The sequence below is a fragment of the Trichoplusia ni genome, chromosome 5 (genome assembly GCF_003590095.1).
Source record: "Trichoplusia ni isolate ovarian cell line Hi5 chromosome 5, tn1, whole genome shotgun sequence".
NCBI classification, from domain to species: Eukaryota; Metazoa; Arthropoda; class Insecta; order Lepidoptera; family Noctuidae; genus Trichoplusia; species Trichoplusia ni.
The window spans coordinates 15,437,248-15,454,592 of record NC_039482.1 but is presented as its reverse complement, the minus strand read 5'-3'; the positions used below and the strand labels follow the sequence as shown (position 1 = coordinate 15,454,592).

Below are 17,345 nucleotides of genomic sequence, written 5' to 3'. Positions count from 1 at the left end.
CACCCTGACAATTAATAAGATGAGAATTGTGATAACCAACCTTACTCTCAGTAAAAAAGGAAAGGAACCATAATGTACTTTTTACTTTTAAGATCATAAATTATGGCTAACTTCTAAGATTTAAAGATCCTTGTAGCCTTAACCAATACCTGAAATAAGTTAACTTTACCATATTAAAAGTTTTACCCTTGGCCTTCAAAACAGTTAATCAGGTATCAAATTTATACCTGCTGACAGCTGTATCCCACACTCCAGCAGTACATCTGCAAGAGCAGCAGGAATGCTCTTGAGTTTAATCAGGGAAAAAGGTGGTTTGGTTGTAGGTTCTACTACCTTTGCAAGGCCTTATAGCTCATGTCTTAGGAACCGACAACTGCAGTGACAAAAATTTTAATTTAATTTTAATCATAATTGAGTGACTTACAAACTGCAACTGACAGTAAATGGAATATCTCATTATCATCTTGTTATTTCTTATTAATAGCTTATAAATAAGAAATATTTGCAGTACCTTAAATACTCTTATTATTACTGCGCTAAAAAAGAGCAAAAATTAGTAACTAATTATCTAATTTTATGGCAAAATTAAAACAATATGAAGAAAATCTGTATTACTAAAAAAATCTTAATTACATTGTAAATAATTAAAAATAATTATCAAATTGTTTGACACAATTAACACAATGTGTAGAAAATTTGTTACTAAAAATTTATTGTTACATTGTTAATAATGAATAATTAATTATCAAACTGTACACAATATCACTATGTATTGGAAATGTGTCTTACTCAAAATCCATAGTTACATTGTTAAAAGCTAATGGTTAAGTATCAAATTGCACAAGGTGCAGGAAATTTGTATGACTTAAAAAAAGTCATAGTTACATTGATGTCAAAAAGAGCACAAATTGGTAATTAATAGCCAATCATGAAATTGGTGGACACAGTCTCCACAATATGTGGAACAATTGATAAAGATATATTTATTTGCATAAACATGTGTAACATAACATAAAATTTGTTCATTGTCCCACTTAAAAACTCATATTACATTAATCTCAGTAATAGAACAAAGATAAAGAAGTATTTATTTGCCTAAAACATGTATTAAACATTTTTTGATGTGGTGAAAATATAAGGACAATATATGCATCAACATGTTCTGCCCTTTTGGCTTACAAATTTGGCATTTAGAAAAATTTGTTAATTACTACAGACTAATTTTATAAAAAATGAAAATTAATAGTTGATCAATAATCAATGTGTATGACAGAATATATGGATAAAAACAAATATAGATACTAATATTAGGATAATATGCCACTATAAATAGATATCTTAATAATTATAAAGCCTTAACCGTTATTCATCATATCCAGGCTTATAAGATGTACCCATTATGCCTCAATCTCTGAACAACTACTCTGTTAATCAATTATATTTCAGATCAACATGAAATAAAATTGAGGATTGGATTAACTTACCTAAGTGACATCCAATCGTAATTTTATGAAGGTTGATCTGAAATGTAATCACCCACCCCAACCCCAGCATCAATAGCTGAACCCTGGCATAATGGGACCCACAAAATCATGGTTAGCTCTAAATCAGTGACGTTTAGTTGTGAGTTGCCATAGACTAAAAAACTTTTTTTTTTTTATTCTCTGAAAAAATTCGCGATGCCACACAGTAGCGAATGGGAATACTACTCTGTTAATCAATTATATTTCAGATCAACCTTCATAAAATTACGATTGGATGTCACTTAGGTAAGTTAATCCAATCCTCAATTATGTTTATATTAATACCAAATAAGATCGATTATTTTAATGGGTTAAACCAGGTGCCTAATTGTAGAAAGTTTTAATATTATTGATTTACAAGTTTCGGTCTATTTTTGTACATTCGTAATAAATTAAGGCAACTTTTTTGGATGGGCACAATTCTTCCAGTATATCGCGAATGCTGGCCACATAGGAACTATATATTTCTGACTAAAGCGTGAAACTATCATGAAAAGTCCAATCGCTAGTTTATTTTAATTAGGTAATAACTCAGATAACATACCCACGATAGCTTAGTTTCAATTAAACGCAAACAATTCTTTATTAATTTGGTAATGTAACTATTACACTCGCTCTTATTCAGCGCTACTTCTGCATACAACCGTATCGTGATTGTTATTACAGATCCGCAAGTGTTACGGCGTCTTTATCGGTAGTTACGATAACACTCACTAGTTGAGTAGGCAGCTCTATAAACACTTAGAAACGGCCACTTAGTAGTCGGAGTGTGTCAGACGATCAGCTTGCGGATACAAATATAATTATAATTACATCCCACGATGTCGATATTTTTCTTAATCCGTAATTCAGTAGGCTGTAGGATCGTTCTGAACACATGCGAATTGTTTTCTAAATTTCTTTGATATTATATTACCTTTAAATCGTGTAACCAACTATTAAAGTGTATTACGTTTTGGTATATACTTTGACTTTAATTAAAACTAAAACACATTAAAAACAAATTAAAAAATGCGTTATTTGCCCTCATCAAACTAATGACATTGCGTAATAGCTTAGAAAACCATAAATAAACCATTATCTATGTCATACTAGACCTACCTATGTATTAGAGTATAGCAAACAATAACAGAACCTCTAGTTTGCATGTGAAGGCGTCAAGTCCGCCCCTGGCGCACTTCCGGGGCGGGCGGAAATACGTCATTACCGGCAGACACAATGGCGGCGGTTCCTCGTCATTATGTCACACCTTCGGGTTATAGGTCACGAGGAGATAGCGCGGGATAGCCAACTAGGATCACTCTGGAGGTATGAGCCACGCAGGTAATGATGGGGCCTAAGTAGATGTGTTATTTTAAATTAAAATGGAACTGCACGGATAGCCGAGTGGTTTAGGTCAACAAGACAAAGACCAAAAATCGCGTGCCGCGAGTTCGATCCCCACATAACAGATTGGGGGTTTTTGCGTTTCACAAATACTTACTGTGAGTATTATTCAAATCATGAATGATTATAAAATCCTCGTCTGTTCAGTAGAAATAAATAATATAAAATTGTGAAGCAAAATAACAGAGACATTTATCTCCCTCTGAATAACGCTATTCATTTAAAAACACCACAAAAACCCACTCAGATTTATGTCATAATATGGCGTGCCATTAATTTGTGTCATATCGTTTGTAGTAACAAAATAAATTCCATCGTTACTCCACCGCGGGAACATGAAAAACATTCCTGTTAAAATAATTAATATGAGGATTCCCGTCATGCTTGGATATTTGACGTTTCGTTAAGAGAGGAAAATACATTATACCTTGATTTTCTTTCTGATTTCTATATTATACAAAAGAACAAAGCAAATGTGAGGAGCTCGTGGCTAAGCTATAACCGCATAAGTGAATTGATCACAGGTTAAGCTATGCTTGACGCGGTTAGTCCGTAGTTCGTCCGTGTTTCGGAAGGCACGTAAAATTGTGGGTCCCGGCTGTTATTCCTACATCTTTGGCAGTGGTTCCAAGTTGTCAGAAGCTTGAAAAATCTGACAGCCAGTCTAACTAAGGGGTATCGTGTTGCCAAGGTAACTGGGTTGAGGAGGTCAGATAGGCAGTCGGTCCTTGTAAAACACTGGTACTTAGCTGAAACCGGCTAGACTGGTAGCCGACCCCAACATAGTTGGGAAAAGGCTAGGCCGATGATGAAAAAAGCAAATGTAATTAGATAGCCTTTTCATAGTGACTTATTGTCCCCGAATCAGAAAATTTAAAATACCAAGTCTAACCCTTAAATAGTGAAAGATTGATTTAAGTAAATTTTTACGATATTTATGATCTTTATGCAAACTATACAACATCATTATGGCATATATTAAAAAAGGTCGAGGAAAAAGAAACACGTTGCTACATAAATAAGAACATAATCGATTGACATTGTCAAGACCTATTACGTACACAAAGCACACCGCAGTCATGCCGCCCGCGGTGTCCGGCGTAACAAATAGCGGCACTTTTTACAGCCTGTAACGATCTCGTCAATCACTTGTTATCTCCCAAACGGTAGAGCCCTCTGCTTGCTTCACACAATGTAGGAAATATACAGAATATCAAATCCAAGCGATACCTAATTGATAAGTGGCATAAACGGCTAAAATCGTAAAGTAACAAAAAGTTAATGATAAGGAAAATGTCCTTCGAATAATTTGTTAATTTTACTCGCGTTATATGTAACAGCAACAGTAAAAATGTTTTTATCCTGTTTATGTTCCCGATCATTTATAGCGACAGCTAGTATTCTATATTTGTTAGGAAGATATACTTGTAAAAATAATTAAATTAAGCAATCAACAATCGACAAGCACATTTCAGTTTGCTAACTATACAATAAAATCGTATCGCATTGCTTGTGTGGTGGCGCTATCTGGCTGATCCCGTGGGATAGACGTGATTGAACGGCTGCTACAGCGGGGGTAATAAGCTGTTGCAGTTTTTGGGGCTTACGACTGACTTATACGTTTCTTGAGTATTTTTTATTCGCGTTTAAGATCTTAAATACGTTTTGGGAATTATTCTTGGTATATAAGAAGTTGTTTGGTGTACGCTGGAAATTAAAAAGAAACACCTTTCCAAAGCAAGCAGAATTAGTTATTATTGAAGTCATCTGTGGAAAGTCAGTTTCAGTTAGGGATTTATAAAAGAAACGCAAGAAAAAAAAGGAGCAGATTAAAAAACTAGAAAATAAAAGGTTACTTTTTTGGAACTTGGGGTCATGATACTCTATGAAATACCACAGTTTATTATAAAATTGTCATCCAACATAACTCGAAATTCGTATTTCGTACTTTAATTCCTGTCAGAAAAGCATAAAGCCGAAACGTCTTCAACTAATTCTATAAGATCGCTTAACAAAACTACAGCGTCTGCCGAGTTCGCTCGTCTCAGGAATCTTGAGCTCGTTCGAGTTGACGGGCATTGAAGCGTGAACCAGATAGGAAACTGCGAGGCTGAAGGCATTTGCATGTTATACTCCTGTGTTTCGATGGAAGATTTTGGTGCTTAAGGAACAAAATTAGTCGAATACGGATTTAATATTAAATTTTCTTGTAATCCGCTTACAAAACTTTATATTCTTGCTAACGACCAAAGATATTTAAAATACCGTCATAACTCTCATGATTTACTTTTAATCGGTAAAAAACACACTATCTATGTAAGTTATTGCCTCTTTATCTACTAACATTAAAAACCAAATAGCTTTTAATTTAAAGTTCTAAAAATTAAGCTTAATTTCCTCAGATGACACAGCGGCTGCGTCTTCAATTGTAGCTTTAACAAACTTTAGAACACTTCAAGACATTAAGATTAATTAAAATCCCCGAACTTGGAGCATGTAGACAATGATATCAAGCGCTTCGTGCCTTTCACAGAACAAAGGAATGTTGGAGGAAGCGCCCTGTAACCAACGTCAAAAAACGCATTAGTATTCGCACGATGCACGGTGGTTATAGTAAATTGCTTTTTGATTGTTATTACTTTCTGTCATCTTTCAAATATGTGAAATCTTAAAAAAATACAAGCTGATAGATTGTAGCCACAAAACGAAATGAATGAAAGACAAGAGAATAAAAAGTAAAGATAAGTTATAGAATAAATAACGCAGTCATGGAATATTCTTTTATTTGTACTCTATATTGATTGGCTTCTCCTAATGATCCCTCACGCACGTAACAAGATTGCCACTTCCTTCTAGTTCTCTGCTCTATGATTCCGCCTCACCGGATCTAACCATAAAAGTGGTCGTAACTCTCGTCTCCAGCCGCTTCAGGAGTCTCACGACAATGTACGCCGCAGTAATTACATCTTACTGGGTACGCATTAGGAAATACGCGTATTGTACTTTTGCAGGTAATAGCACATTCACTTAATAAGGAGAGATTGTGAGGAACACTGGAACTGTTTAGTCCTGGATAGAGGAATATGGAAGAAGTGTGGAGAGTCGTTGCTCTGCAGTAAGTCAGGTTGTCCTACAGGTTTATGAGGAGTGAGGGGTGGGCTTTTTACACCTATCCCTTGAGAAGGAGTCCAAAGGTCTAGAGCCAGCCAGAGTTGCGCAGAGTATGCGCGAGCGATCCCGTGACTCTGGCTGAAACAGTAGAAGGGGCCTGGGGTGTTTTTAGTCGGTGGAAGTCCGACATATCCCCACGCCTCGCCGTGCCCTCGACGTGGTTTGAAGACGTTAGCATTTCAACCCGGAAAAGAAAAACAGTCGTTGTCCTACAGGTATATTAGTAATTGACTATAGTTTAGTTTAAGATTAATCTTGCAAGATGTGTACCCGACGTACCCGTTCCTCATATAGAACCGCTTTTTTTTCATTAATCCTCCTCGCGTCCTAATTCAATGTAAGTCTCTATAATAATATCTAAAACTTGGTGACAATGCTACATTTTAAACTGTTTTAGAGCTGGAGTGACAAAAAGCTTCAGGTTTGTCATAATAAAATATTCGGAAACTTAAAGACCATTTTCTCACAACTACAATAATACAATTCCCTCGCGACTGTAAAACGCTTATGTTTAAAACCTCCAGACATAGATTTAGGTGATATTAAGCTCTGCCGACGAACCGTTTATGTTAAACCGCAGTTAGTTTTTACGTTTAGTTGTTTCGTTTTGTGAACTATGTGGAGCTTGAGTTGTTTATTACTGCGGGCTGTAATAGATTTTGATGTTTATAAAAACGAAGTTGTAGCTGTTTCTATTCGAATATTCTAGTTCTTTTTTGCAGGAATAAGTGTTGCAGAATTTGCAGGTTCAAAATTGCAAAATGACGTTCTACTTTAGCTGGTATATTTTTAATAGTTTTAACTACATTAACAATATCGACGGTAAATAAACAAAGAGAAGCGGCCGCTTCGTATGAAATAGTAAAACAAAATAAAACAAGTGCGAGTCGGAACTCGCAACACTAAGGCCAAAGAAAAACAAAATAACCAATACCAAAAAAACGAACCAAACAATAAAAACGAAAAACCAATAAACTCACGGGCACAAAAAAAAAATATCTCAGACATTATTATTAATTATGTAAATAACTCGGCACCATCAACTCTAGAAACAGTAAGGAGGCAAGAACAATAAAGTTATAATATCCAGACATTATCAGCTTTAAAACAAAAAATAGAATTACTTAAACATTTATGTAAATAACATAATGATTTCTTGATGGAAAGTTAGTGAAGGGCTGTAATAAGTTGCGGCGTTACAATTAATAAGCATCACAGTAATGGCCGCCGCCGGGTACACTGTGTCTACTGAAACTGTTTAATTTCCACCTCTTAATGAACACGTGGCGTTGGGCCACGACGTGTGTACGGAGCGGGGAGACGACAAAAGTCACACCACCTGCCCTCCAAGAGGTTGGAACTCATAGCTATCAATTTCAAATGTTCTTGTTTGAAAGTTTGAAGCCAATCCGCTCAGAGCTCTGCAAGTAGGTACGCACCGTCTTGCTCCGGACTGGCAGAAGCCTTGGTTTCAAATCTTATGGTAGGCATGCACCGATTTAAAAAAGAAACGGTTCTGCCATTGAACTGTATTCGTATTACAGTAATCAGATAATGGACACAGATTTTGTTTGCAATAAATAAATAAAATCTGTATTAAACTTTAATAAGCTTACAGTAACTCGGCAAAAAAAACAAGTGCATGTAGATTGCGAACAGCGACATCTACCGTCAGTCGTGTATAACTGCAATGTAAACTACTCGAACGTGAGGTCGCGTCGCCGTCATTATTCAATTACCGGGGAGCGCCGCTCGTTTACTGGCCCCAAGTGAATTATACGGCGGAATCAAATTACCGGCGATTTCATTTAGAACGTTCTCGTAGCCTTAGCTAACTCGGTTGTTCGCATTAATTCACGCCCAGTGTCTTTAGAGTTTAATCTTGAATTTATTTCGTATAATTCTGTTTTACGTCGGCAGCTCAATTATTTATCTTGAGAGAGTTGTTTTTGTGTTTTAATAAGATTCTAAAGTAAACGAAAACAAAATGTTATTTGAACCTGTTGTTGTTCACAGACTTTATTTATAATTACGACCTTAGGTGCAATAAACACATGAGACAGCATTATTTAATAAAATTAAATAAATATTTAATAAATAAACTCTGATAATATTGTTTCCAGTATTTATAATTTACTATCTCATTGGTAAGTCTTGGGTTAGGGACCAATCCCAAACGCATATTACAATATCATAAAGTCTAACAAAACATTGAAATTTCACTAAGAATAATTTTATCAATATCTTGTTCCGCCGTAAAATAAAGGTTAGAAATAAATTAATGTTATATTTATTCTAGAACAAGTGAGTTATTACCTAGAAAACAGCACCATTCTAATTGACAAGAGTCTGCTTAAGAGCCATCTATTGACGGTTTGTGTAACTAAGTACAAAGTGAGTTACGGTTTGGTGGTGCGCGTTTATCCGCTTACCGATAGATGGCACTAATTCGGTTAAAAGCTATATTATTTCCTTTTATATGTTATGTATAAATCGAATAAAATACCGTTGGAAGAATATACAGTCTTTAATTAAAAATTATTCGCGAATACGTCTTAGCCATTCGATGTTACGTTTCGCCTACTCGATACAAGATGGCGCTACTTCATACAAACTCTTAGAGTTGGGCAAAGTAGTTAACAATAAATTATTTATACATAATCAGAGAAAATTAGCTTTGCAATATTGCGACACGAGGAAGTATTATAACATTATATAAGGTTCTGAAATGTTTAATTGAAACGCAGGGTAACATTAATTTTAAAAAGCACTTATTTATCTTTCAAAGTAAGCTCAGCCAAAAAGTTATATTAGATTTACTGCATCATTTTGAACATAAGCATTTTTTTAAACACAAGAGTATTATTCAAGTTTTTAAATCATAGAGTTACCACCTTATCTTTATTATTGGAAATAACTACTTAAATGTTTGTTTTCAACAAGATGAAATCTTATTACCTACTGAGAAAAGTAGCCAGAAAACTTTTATGACCTGAAAACTTAATACCAATTCCAATTCGAAGTTGGAGCAATAATCGAGAACCCTCAATTACTCGGAACTCGATTAGATACAAATCTAGGACCAGGTAAGTACCTGCTGTCTAACACTGCGATACAAACATTGTGACCGTTCACAATGTGAGACATTCATCCCCTTTAGACAAGTGATAGTTCTACAGTCTTTAATGTTTATAGAAAACACTCAAATGTATTGAGAAACATTTCGTTTAGGCAAATCAAGTGACTTTGACTCTCATCTCCATACTTTCCAGGGTTGTCTCTATTGTAAACTAGACTCGCGAGGTGTTTCACAAACATTCAAATCACATGCCCAAAGACACCCAGACTCAAGACAAGCATTCGTGGATCACACGAACACTTGTAATACCCGGGGACCGAACTGCGACACGTCAGCGTAAGCAGAGTAAAGGATTCTGCATGAATTCAACTTTTCTTAAGTTTTATTTCCGTATTTAGCAATATTTTATACTGAGTGTATACAGTGTCATGCGGGCCCAACTTAGTCGGTATGAAGTAGAGTGCTAATTCCAAATCAAATAAATTGAATTCTCGGTTTTTAGTTGTTACCCTTTCGATATGACTGTGGTGATTTCCCCCGGGAACGAACCGCGACGGCGCGCGCTATATCTGATGCTACATGATTTATGCCGAAGCAGATATCATTGTGAGAGGCGCCCTCTGGGGGCGAGATGTGGTTAGGAAGATAGTTCGATGTCTAGATGCTAGCTCTATCGGGTAATGAAGACAATTCACTCAAATATATCGTGAGGAGGAATAAGAATAACAATGTTTGTGTAGTATTATAATTAAATGGAACAGTTTATACTGAAGGATAAAATAATAAGACTTTTACATTAAATAAACATTTTTTGAATTTTCTCGAATAAAATGATAACCAAAATAAAATGTAATTTTTGTTTAATTCGTTCTGCTTGATGGTTTAGCATTTATTTCTTCTACAAATACTTTAGTGGGGGAGCAAGAATCTAATTACAATTGTACCTAAACAATTTGAATGACTATCTTAATATCATGCGCAGAGATTCCTTAACAAACACTGAAGCCCCCAATCTCGTACATCTTGATCGAACAATATATCCTCGTCATCCACTCGTTCCCCGGCTATAACGTTCATTTCACGACTCATTTACACCAAGTTTCTCGGAATAAATATAATCCGTCTACTTGGCTGCCTACTTGGCTGCCCCTATTCTCAGGGTCGTAATTCGATTCCCAGTTTAGGTATCTCGTGTATGTAGCCTGATTGATGACTTTCGCCCGCTTACGACAGACTTATTATCGACATAAGTTAGCAATTTGGGATAGTAGCCGATATTATATCTGGCTGTTTTTATGTGTATATGTTGGACTTTTTATAGCGATCAATCAATCTAGATTGACTCCAGTTTTTGCGGGCTATTGATTTGTTTTTGGACATGACATTTTGCGATAATCTTGTATCGGAAACAGTTAGCCATTGTTATACCTACTACAACATTGATTATTTTCCTTTTCGCTGTGCCTGATAGGGCCATAAATAATTCTATACATATTATGCTCGCCTGATTTGTTTCGACATTTCGTCTCAGGGTAGTCAGATAGGAAATGTCGACTCCAGCGTTCTCAAAACAGTCATGTAAAAGTGTTGAAATATCCTACTTGCAAAATAAATGATTTCATGCCATTTCATTTCTCGCTTATAGGTAAGTTATGGTATTCATAGATTTGAAAATATATGTATTAAAGCCAGCAACTTCTATATTTAATGAAGTTTGCAGTCTTTTACTGCATCTTAAACTGTAATCCTCGGATTTTCAAGTGACTCGATCCCTGTCTCAAGTACTCCGGTGAAGTTTAATGCATGTATGTTATACGGGTTTCACAATTCTGTTAAAGCTATTGATGTGCAGTTATCTCAAGTATTCTTTGATAAAACTTAATTTAATGCTTCATCAAATTCTGATTACATAGATAGCTCGAAGATTACGCAGTTTAAATTAAAAAAAAATGTAAATGTTATAAATTCAGATATGTTAAGTGAATCTTCAACAAAGAGACGTTTAATACAATTTAAACCATCAACTAGGTTACTATTATCTTATACATTTTATGTTTATGTTTCAGATGAAACATGATCATACAATAATTACATTCAGTCTTATACGCAGCAGCAACTTGTTGATTATATAAGCCTAGTGTTATGAAGCCAGCCGCTTTATTATGATCAGTTTTAATACGAGGACCTTTATTGCCTCTGACGTCACAGCTTTATCATTAACTCCCGCATAGCTCGGCAGATCAGAAACAGAACGTTGATTGACATTTGCCTTATTACCGCCCAGACCAATATGAGCCCCGTGATAAAACTTTTACAACTCATAAAATTATTCAATATCGATAAAATACAGGACGCGATAAATTCAGAACAACAAGAGCACTTCTGATGTGATGTATTTTCTACTATATTTGACATTGCTATGTACTTGTTACGTGGTCCAAGCTCCTTACGTGTCAGAGCCTCTTGAAGGACAAAATCTAACAGTATATGATGTGTCCGACAGAGTGGTCACCATGTTTGGTCTTGATATTGAAAATCCAAGAATCAAAGACCTGAAAGAGAAGTTAGAAAAAATCAGTTCTTATATAGTTAACAATAAGTTAGTAGCCGACGTTCTGGGCAACGTGACTTCTGAGACCAACCTGACCGAGACAAACTTCTACAATGCTCTAAACGAAAATGACCACTTCAAATACTTGAGCACGAATGAGTCAAAAAGCTTGTACTTAACGTTGAAGGAGAAGATGACTCGAGATGACATTTTAAACATAGTAGCTGAACGAGGAGAGAGGAAGAAACTAGTGAAATCAGCTCGACGGATGATGCAGGACCCGCTCCCGAAGGAAGACGATGAAGAGATGATGAACGATGTCGTCGATAAAATGATAGGAGAAGCGCCACAAGACTCACACAAGTTGAAGAAAAATGAAAGCATATATTGGGGTAAGATACCTTATTATTCCAGCGATCTTGAAGGATGCACAAAATCAATGGAAAGTTAGGTTAGGATCTTCAGATCAAGTATCTAAAAATACGATACACAATCTATCTTTAGACCCTCAAAACGAGTTGGAAGACTTGAAACAGTACCATGAAGAGAAGCGCAGCGGGCGGCGCATCTTCAAGGGCGAGAGGACCACCATCCGGTACTACCCGTTCATGGCCTCCGTGCACGTGATGGGCAGGTTCTGGTGCGGGGCGGTGCTGTACTGGCAGGACATGGCCATCACCTCCGCGTCGTGCTTGCAACTGTAAGTGGTGTTGATCATCTGTTCTTAAACGTCTTACTGGTCTTGTAACTGTACCTGGGTTTTATTTAAATTTATATATTTTAAGAATTTTCTCCTATGATTATAAAATGCATAACTTGTAGCTTTATGTTAATCAGTATCTGAATATTTTCAGTACGTAGCTTTAACACTTTGTAAAATATATTTAATAAGTAATTTGAGCACTTTGAGCAACCTTACACAAAAAAGTCCAATATTAACAAAATTTAATTAATTTCTCTACTTATATTTCTATACTTTGCGTCATTTCTCAGGATGCACAACAACCGCTTCTTCCGTGAGAACCCGCGGGTGGTTCAATTGAGGATGGGCAGCAACCACAGCAGGATCGGAGGAGAGGTCATCGACGTCCTCGAGGTGATGCACAAGTGCCTTCAAAGACCAATAACACTTTGATTTCGACAAAATCTCCTTCACCTGCATTAAATTTTTTAATTTTCCAGGAGGTCCACTTTAAATTTAATAGTAGTAATTATATTCTGTTCAGCCTTGAGACTTTTTAGTAATTTAAGTGGTCACGGTTGTTTCTAGAAAAAACTTCTCATAATCGTTCCATCAGACAATCTGCCGCGCTCACTCATACCAACCCTCGCTTAAAAGTGAATGCATTATTTTCGTCAGGTATACTTCCACCCGGGCTACAACCCCAAGTCGTTGCGGAACAACCTGGCGGTGGTGCGCCTGCGCCGGCGCCTACACTTCTCCTACCACATCCTGCCCAAGATCATCGCTATCTCCCACCACGGCCACTCGGTGCCTGCCACCGCTGAGATACTGGTCCTCGGGTGGGGAGTCACTAAGGTATTATTTTTATTGTGCCTTGCCAGCATACCTGTATGACTTTTGTACGTATGTAAGCACTGACTAGAGAATAGTGCTTTGAGGTAAACAGATTAGGTTTATCGAAATTCAAAGTTCATGTAATACCATTTAGGAGTGTGATTTTTGGTAAGTTTAAAACGAGATCTTAATATAATTAACAATTTAGTTTCTCAAGCATCCAGAAGAAAGGAGTAAAGCCTTTAACATATTCGTTATTATTATAAAACAGGCATATTAATATATTCAAGTAAAAGACGTGGAACGGATCATAATAAATAATTATTAGGTAAATATCACAATCAAAAATTCAATTATAAAGAAAAATAAAGCCTGTCGTAAAGAGTAATCTATGAAATCACTGATCCGTCCGCAAAGAATTTGTTACACACAAGAATTTGCTCTCCCAAGAAATATATTTTACTGCCGAGTGAAACTAATAATGATGTTAAGATAAAAAAATATGAGAGCACAGAGGATCTACCACTGTCTCTTAAGAAATGCAGGACTAGTTGTGGAAGCGAGACAGCAATACACAGCGTAGAGCCCCGTCTCTCTCACACACACAAATAGAGACAGAAACTAATAAATGGTTATCCATGGCACAAAAAGTACATAAACCATAACGAATTCAATGAGAAGCAATCACTTTCAATTTGATGAAAGCAATCTAACAACCCAAGCAAGGTCAGAGGATGATAATAATGGGCAAGTAACATCATAAAACGAAGCAATCTATTGTGTTGCTGTGGACAGTAATGGCGGCTGAAATTAACTGTAAAATAGTCGTTACTTTAATGTTATTAATGGGGTTTTTCTGGAAAACAAGAGGGAAATGTTTAGACGAAGGTAGCTATGTTTGTGACCTGTTGCTTCATGATTTAATTAGCATAAATATAATTAAATTAGGAGTCAACAATTTTCTTATCTTCACAAAATAAGGCATCATATTTGTGTAAACATTTATGGAAGAAAGGAAAATGTCAAACAATTTTGAGTATAAAGAAAATTGGGAAAATGTTCTGATGAAACACACGCTCGGTATTGAGCACCTTGTTTGCTACGAGTAAGTAAGTAGGAGGTGTTTGCTAACCGTTTTACTTTCGCAGATATCACAGAAACTGGCGTACGAGCCAATCTTCTTACAGAGGAAGTTTTTGCCAGTCTACCCGAACGCTTTTTGCAAAGAGGTGTACGGGGAGTGAGTATCCGCACATGTTTTAATTTTAAATTATCTGTTTGGAGATAAAAAATATGAAAATAGTTTCTAAAATATATTTTGGTATTATAGACGAGTCGAAACTAAGTCAAATGGCAAATTTAAAAAAACTAGTTGTTTAATCTGGTTAGCTATATTATGTTCAGCCATATAATCCACTGTTTTAGTATAAACATATGTCTTAGATATAAAAAGCACGAAATTATTTATAAATAGTAAAAAAAAAATGGGAAAATTTGGTTGTGAATAAAAAACCAACCTATTTCTCTAGGTTTTCGTTCAGCCAACACAAAATAATAAAAAAGGTTTCCAAACCAGCTGACTATCGCCTATCGGCAACGTGATGTATCCTTTCCCTGAAATCGAGTTAGTGTAACAAGGTTGTGTGCGCAGCGGTCAGTTTGGCTAACCTTGAGGGTCCTACATAAACACGGTTTGTTTCAGTAAATTTATAACGGAGAATATGTTCTGTGCCGGCACGCTGACCACGGGCGAGGGAGCCTGCGATGTGAGCATACTCATATTATCTTTACATTCGTATGATTATGTTAACAGGAAGTATTACAGATTAATTTTTGATGTGGAAGGTAAATATTTGTTACGTATACCTATGTATGTATACTGGGCAATTCAAGTTGCTGATACTCTACGACGTATTTACGTCGAGTTTAAGATTACCAAAGAAGGCTACAGAACTTCTGGTAATAGATTGCTTGCTTCATATCGTATACCAGTGTTTCTTTTCTCCAAAAAAGGAGATCTAAAGCTTAACATAGAATGGTATCAAAATATGACATACATAGCATTACTACCAGCTTTCTATATTTGGATCACAGCTTCGATTTGTGTATGTTATTGCATCATAAGCTATTGCAACGTTCTCTAATACCTTAGTTTAAGCCTCAAAATGAGAGAATTTATAACAACTTAAGTTTTACTAGTTCTCTATCATTAATTACTTTGTCTCTGTAGCACGATGCGGGCGGTCCAGCGATCCTATCTGGTCGTCTGGTGGGGATCATCTCTTTCGGACCAGCCATCTGCGGGTTCGCTAATGCTCCCACTGTGTTCACCCTCATAGGAGCTTTTGCCGATTGGATAGAATCAGTTAACGAAAGCGTGAGTATTTGCTTCCTTTACTTTCCTTCGCGACGCAATTTTTAAATGAAATCTTTCTTTTTGGAAATCGTTGTTTTGGTAATGACTTCTAAATCAAGAAAAAAAAAATATATATATATAAAAAAATATAATATTTGTTTAGAATGCATTGATTGATTTTTTTAAACAAATTGTCATGTCTAAGGCGGAAAACCGAGCGAGTTCAAAATTTGTGAATAGTGTCTGGTGCTCATATTCTAATGTAATGTTGATATCCTCCCCAGATGCCCGGCTACTACCGCGGGAACGCTCGCTCAACCACGACCACCAAATCTCAAGTCAACGAGTTTCTGGCCACCTACAGGATATCGATGCAAAGCGCCAAGAGTACGAAGGGGCCGTTATTGGCTCCGTTTACTTTGAAGAAGTATATTCCGCCCACCACGCAGGCTGAGGAGACGTTGTCAGTCGAGAAGTCGGCGGTGCCCGGCCGCATCGCGCTGCGAGAGGGCGCGCGGGCGGGCGCCTACGAGTCGGACGGGGGGTGGAGTGCTGACTCTAAGAAAAAATAAATAATCATCTTTATTATAGTTACCGGCAAGGATCTTGAGCGCTGATATTCACCTTCGCAGAAGTGATTTTTTGGGTGTCTTTTGCGGTATGAAGTGAGGCGCGGGGCGGACTAAAGTGCAGTGATTGGCCCGCAGCGCATCGCGTCACAGCCGTCACTCGTGATTGACTTAAATTCGTTCTTTGCAGCAGTTGCATGCACCTCAAGACGGCTCAAGATTGGCGTTTTATTTTATCATGAGTGTACGATGCGCAATGCGATCCCCCTTCTTCCGTCGAGCGCTCAAGATCCGTGCCGATAACTATACTATCGTCATCATCACTAGCCCGTAGCAGTCTACTTATGGATATAGATCTCTCTCTCTATAAATCCTCAATGCCTCAGACCGCGCCAAAAACATGTTCCGCTGCTCGTTGTTAATCATCGAACTTTTAGTTTTGTGTAGCCTTCACTGGTAGAGAGTGTTCCTAAAAAAGAGCGACTTAGCTCCATTATATTATTTTACCAATTCTAGATTATTTTGTCATCGAAGAATAATAAATAAGACCATATTTTATGCAAAATCTCTTTATTATATTTTGGTCTGAAGACTATAAAATTGTTACTCTGTAGCAGTGGTAATTGAAAACACGTTTACCAACACTGAACAATTCATACAAATACATGTATCCCGGCTATAACTAGAATAATCACAGGAAACCATAATAATTTAACTCTCGAATACGATTGCATCGTAAAACTATGAATAAAATATTGAGCGAACTCAAATTAATCAAAACAAGCTTGCATTGTTTTCCTACGGGCGAAAACCTCGACCCATTTTCCGGGCTTAGCCTGTACACGGGATGTTTCGGTGTGTACTGTCTACAGGGTGGTCACGTTCACTTGTTTTTACAACGAGTCATAAACGTGTGGCAACATGTTGTGGGCAACTGTTATTAAGTGCTCGGTGCGGCGGCAGGTGGCGCTGTGTCCGCTGTGCCCGGTTACCGAGCGTGGCGCGTGCTCCAGTTTTCAGTTATTTCAGATCTTTTTTAGATGTTGAGCTAAGATTTATAGTATTGCTGCTACAGTTCGCGCTTGGATGCATACAAATACCTGTTTGCCTTAGTTCCTGACTCTACGTGGTAACAAAAACTTTTGTAACATTTATTAAGATGATTAACGATTGAAAAATATCTTAAATGTA

General features: G+C 36.7%; 1 protein-coding gene across 1 annotated transcript; it reads left to right on the top strand.

Moving 5' to 3' along the window:
• The first annotated feature begins 11,071 nt into the window (after window positions 1-11,071).
• On the top strand, window positions 11,072-16,194 carry LOC113493715 (transmembrane protease serine 11G-like). Its single transcript, XM_026871708.1, has 8 exons — window positions 11,072-12,102; window positions 12,215-12,410; window positions 12,704-12,806; window positions 13,071-13,250; window positions 14,378-14,469; window positions 14,932-14,995; window positions 15,460-15,606; window positions 15,870-16,194. Exons 1-8 carry the CDS (start codon window positions 11,550-11,552, stop codon window positions 16,155-16,157), a joined length of 1,623 nt encoding a protein of 540 aa, XP_026727509.1. The 5' UTR covers window positions 11,072-11,549; the 3' UTR covers window positions 16,158-16,194.
• Window positions 16,195-17,345: the final 1,151 nt, after the last annotated feature.

Excerpts from the sequence above, each read along its gene's own strand:
- LOC113493715 (XM_026871708.1), top strand. The coding sequence starts at position 11,550 with ATGTATTTTCTACTATATTTGACATTGCTATGTACTTGTTACGTGGTC. Across the intron at positions 12,411-12,703 it reads TCCGCGTCGTGCTTGCAACT|GATGCACAACAACCGCTTCT; the intron begins GTAAGTGGTGTT and ends GTCATTTCTCAG. Across the intron at positions 13,251-14,377 it reads TCGGGTGGGGAGTCACTAAG|ATATCACAGAAACTGGCGTA; the intron begins GTATTATTTTTA and ends TTACTTTCGCAG.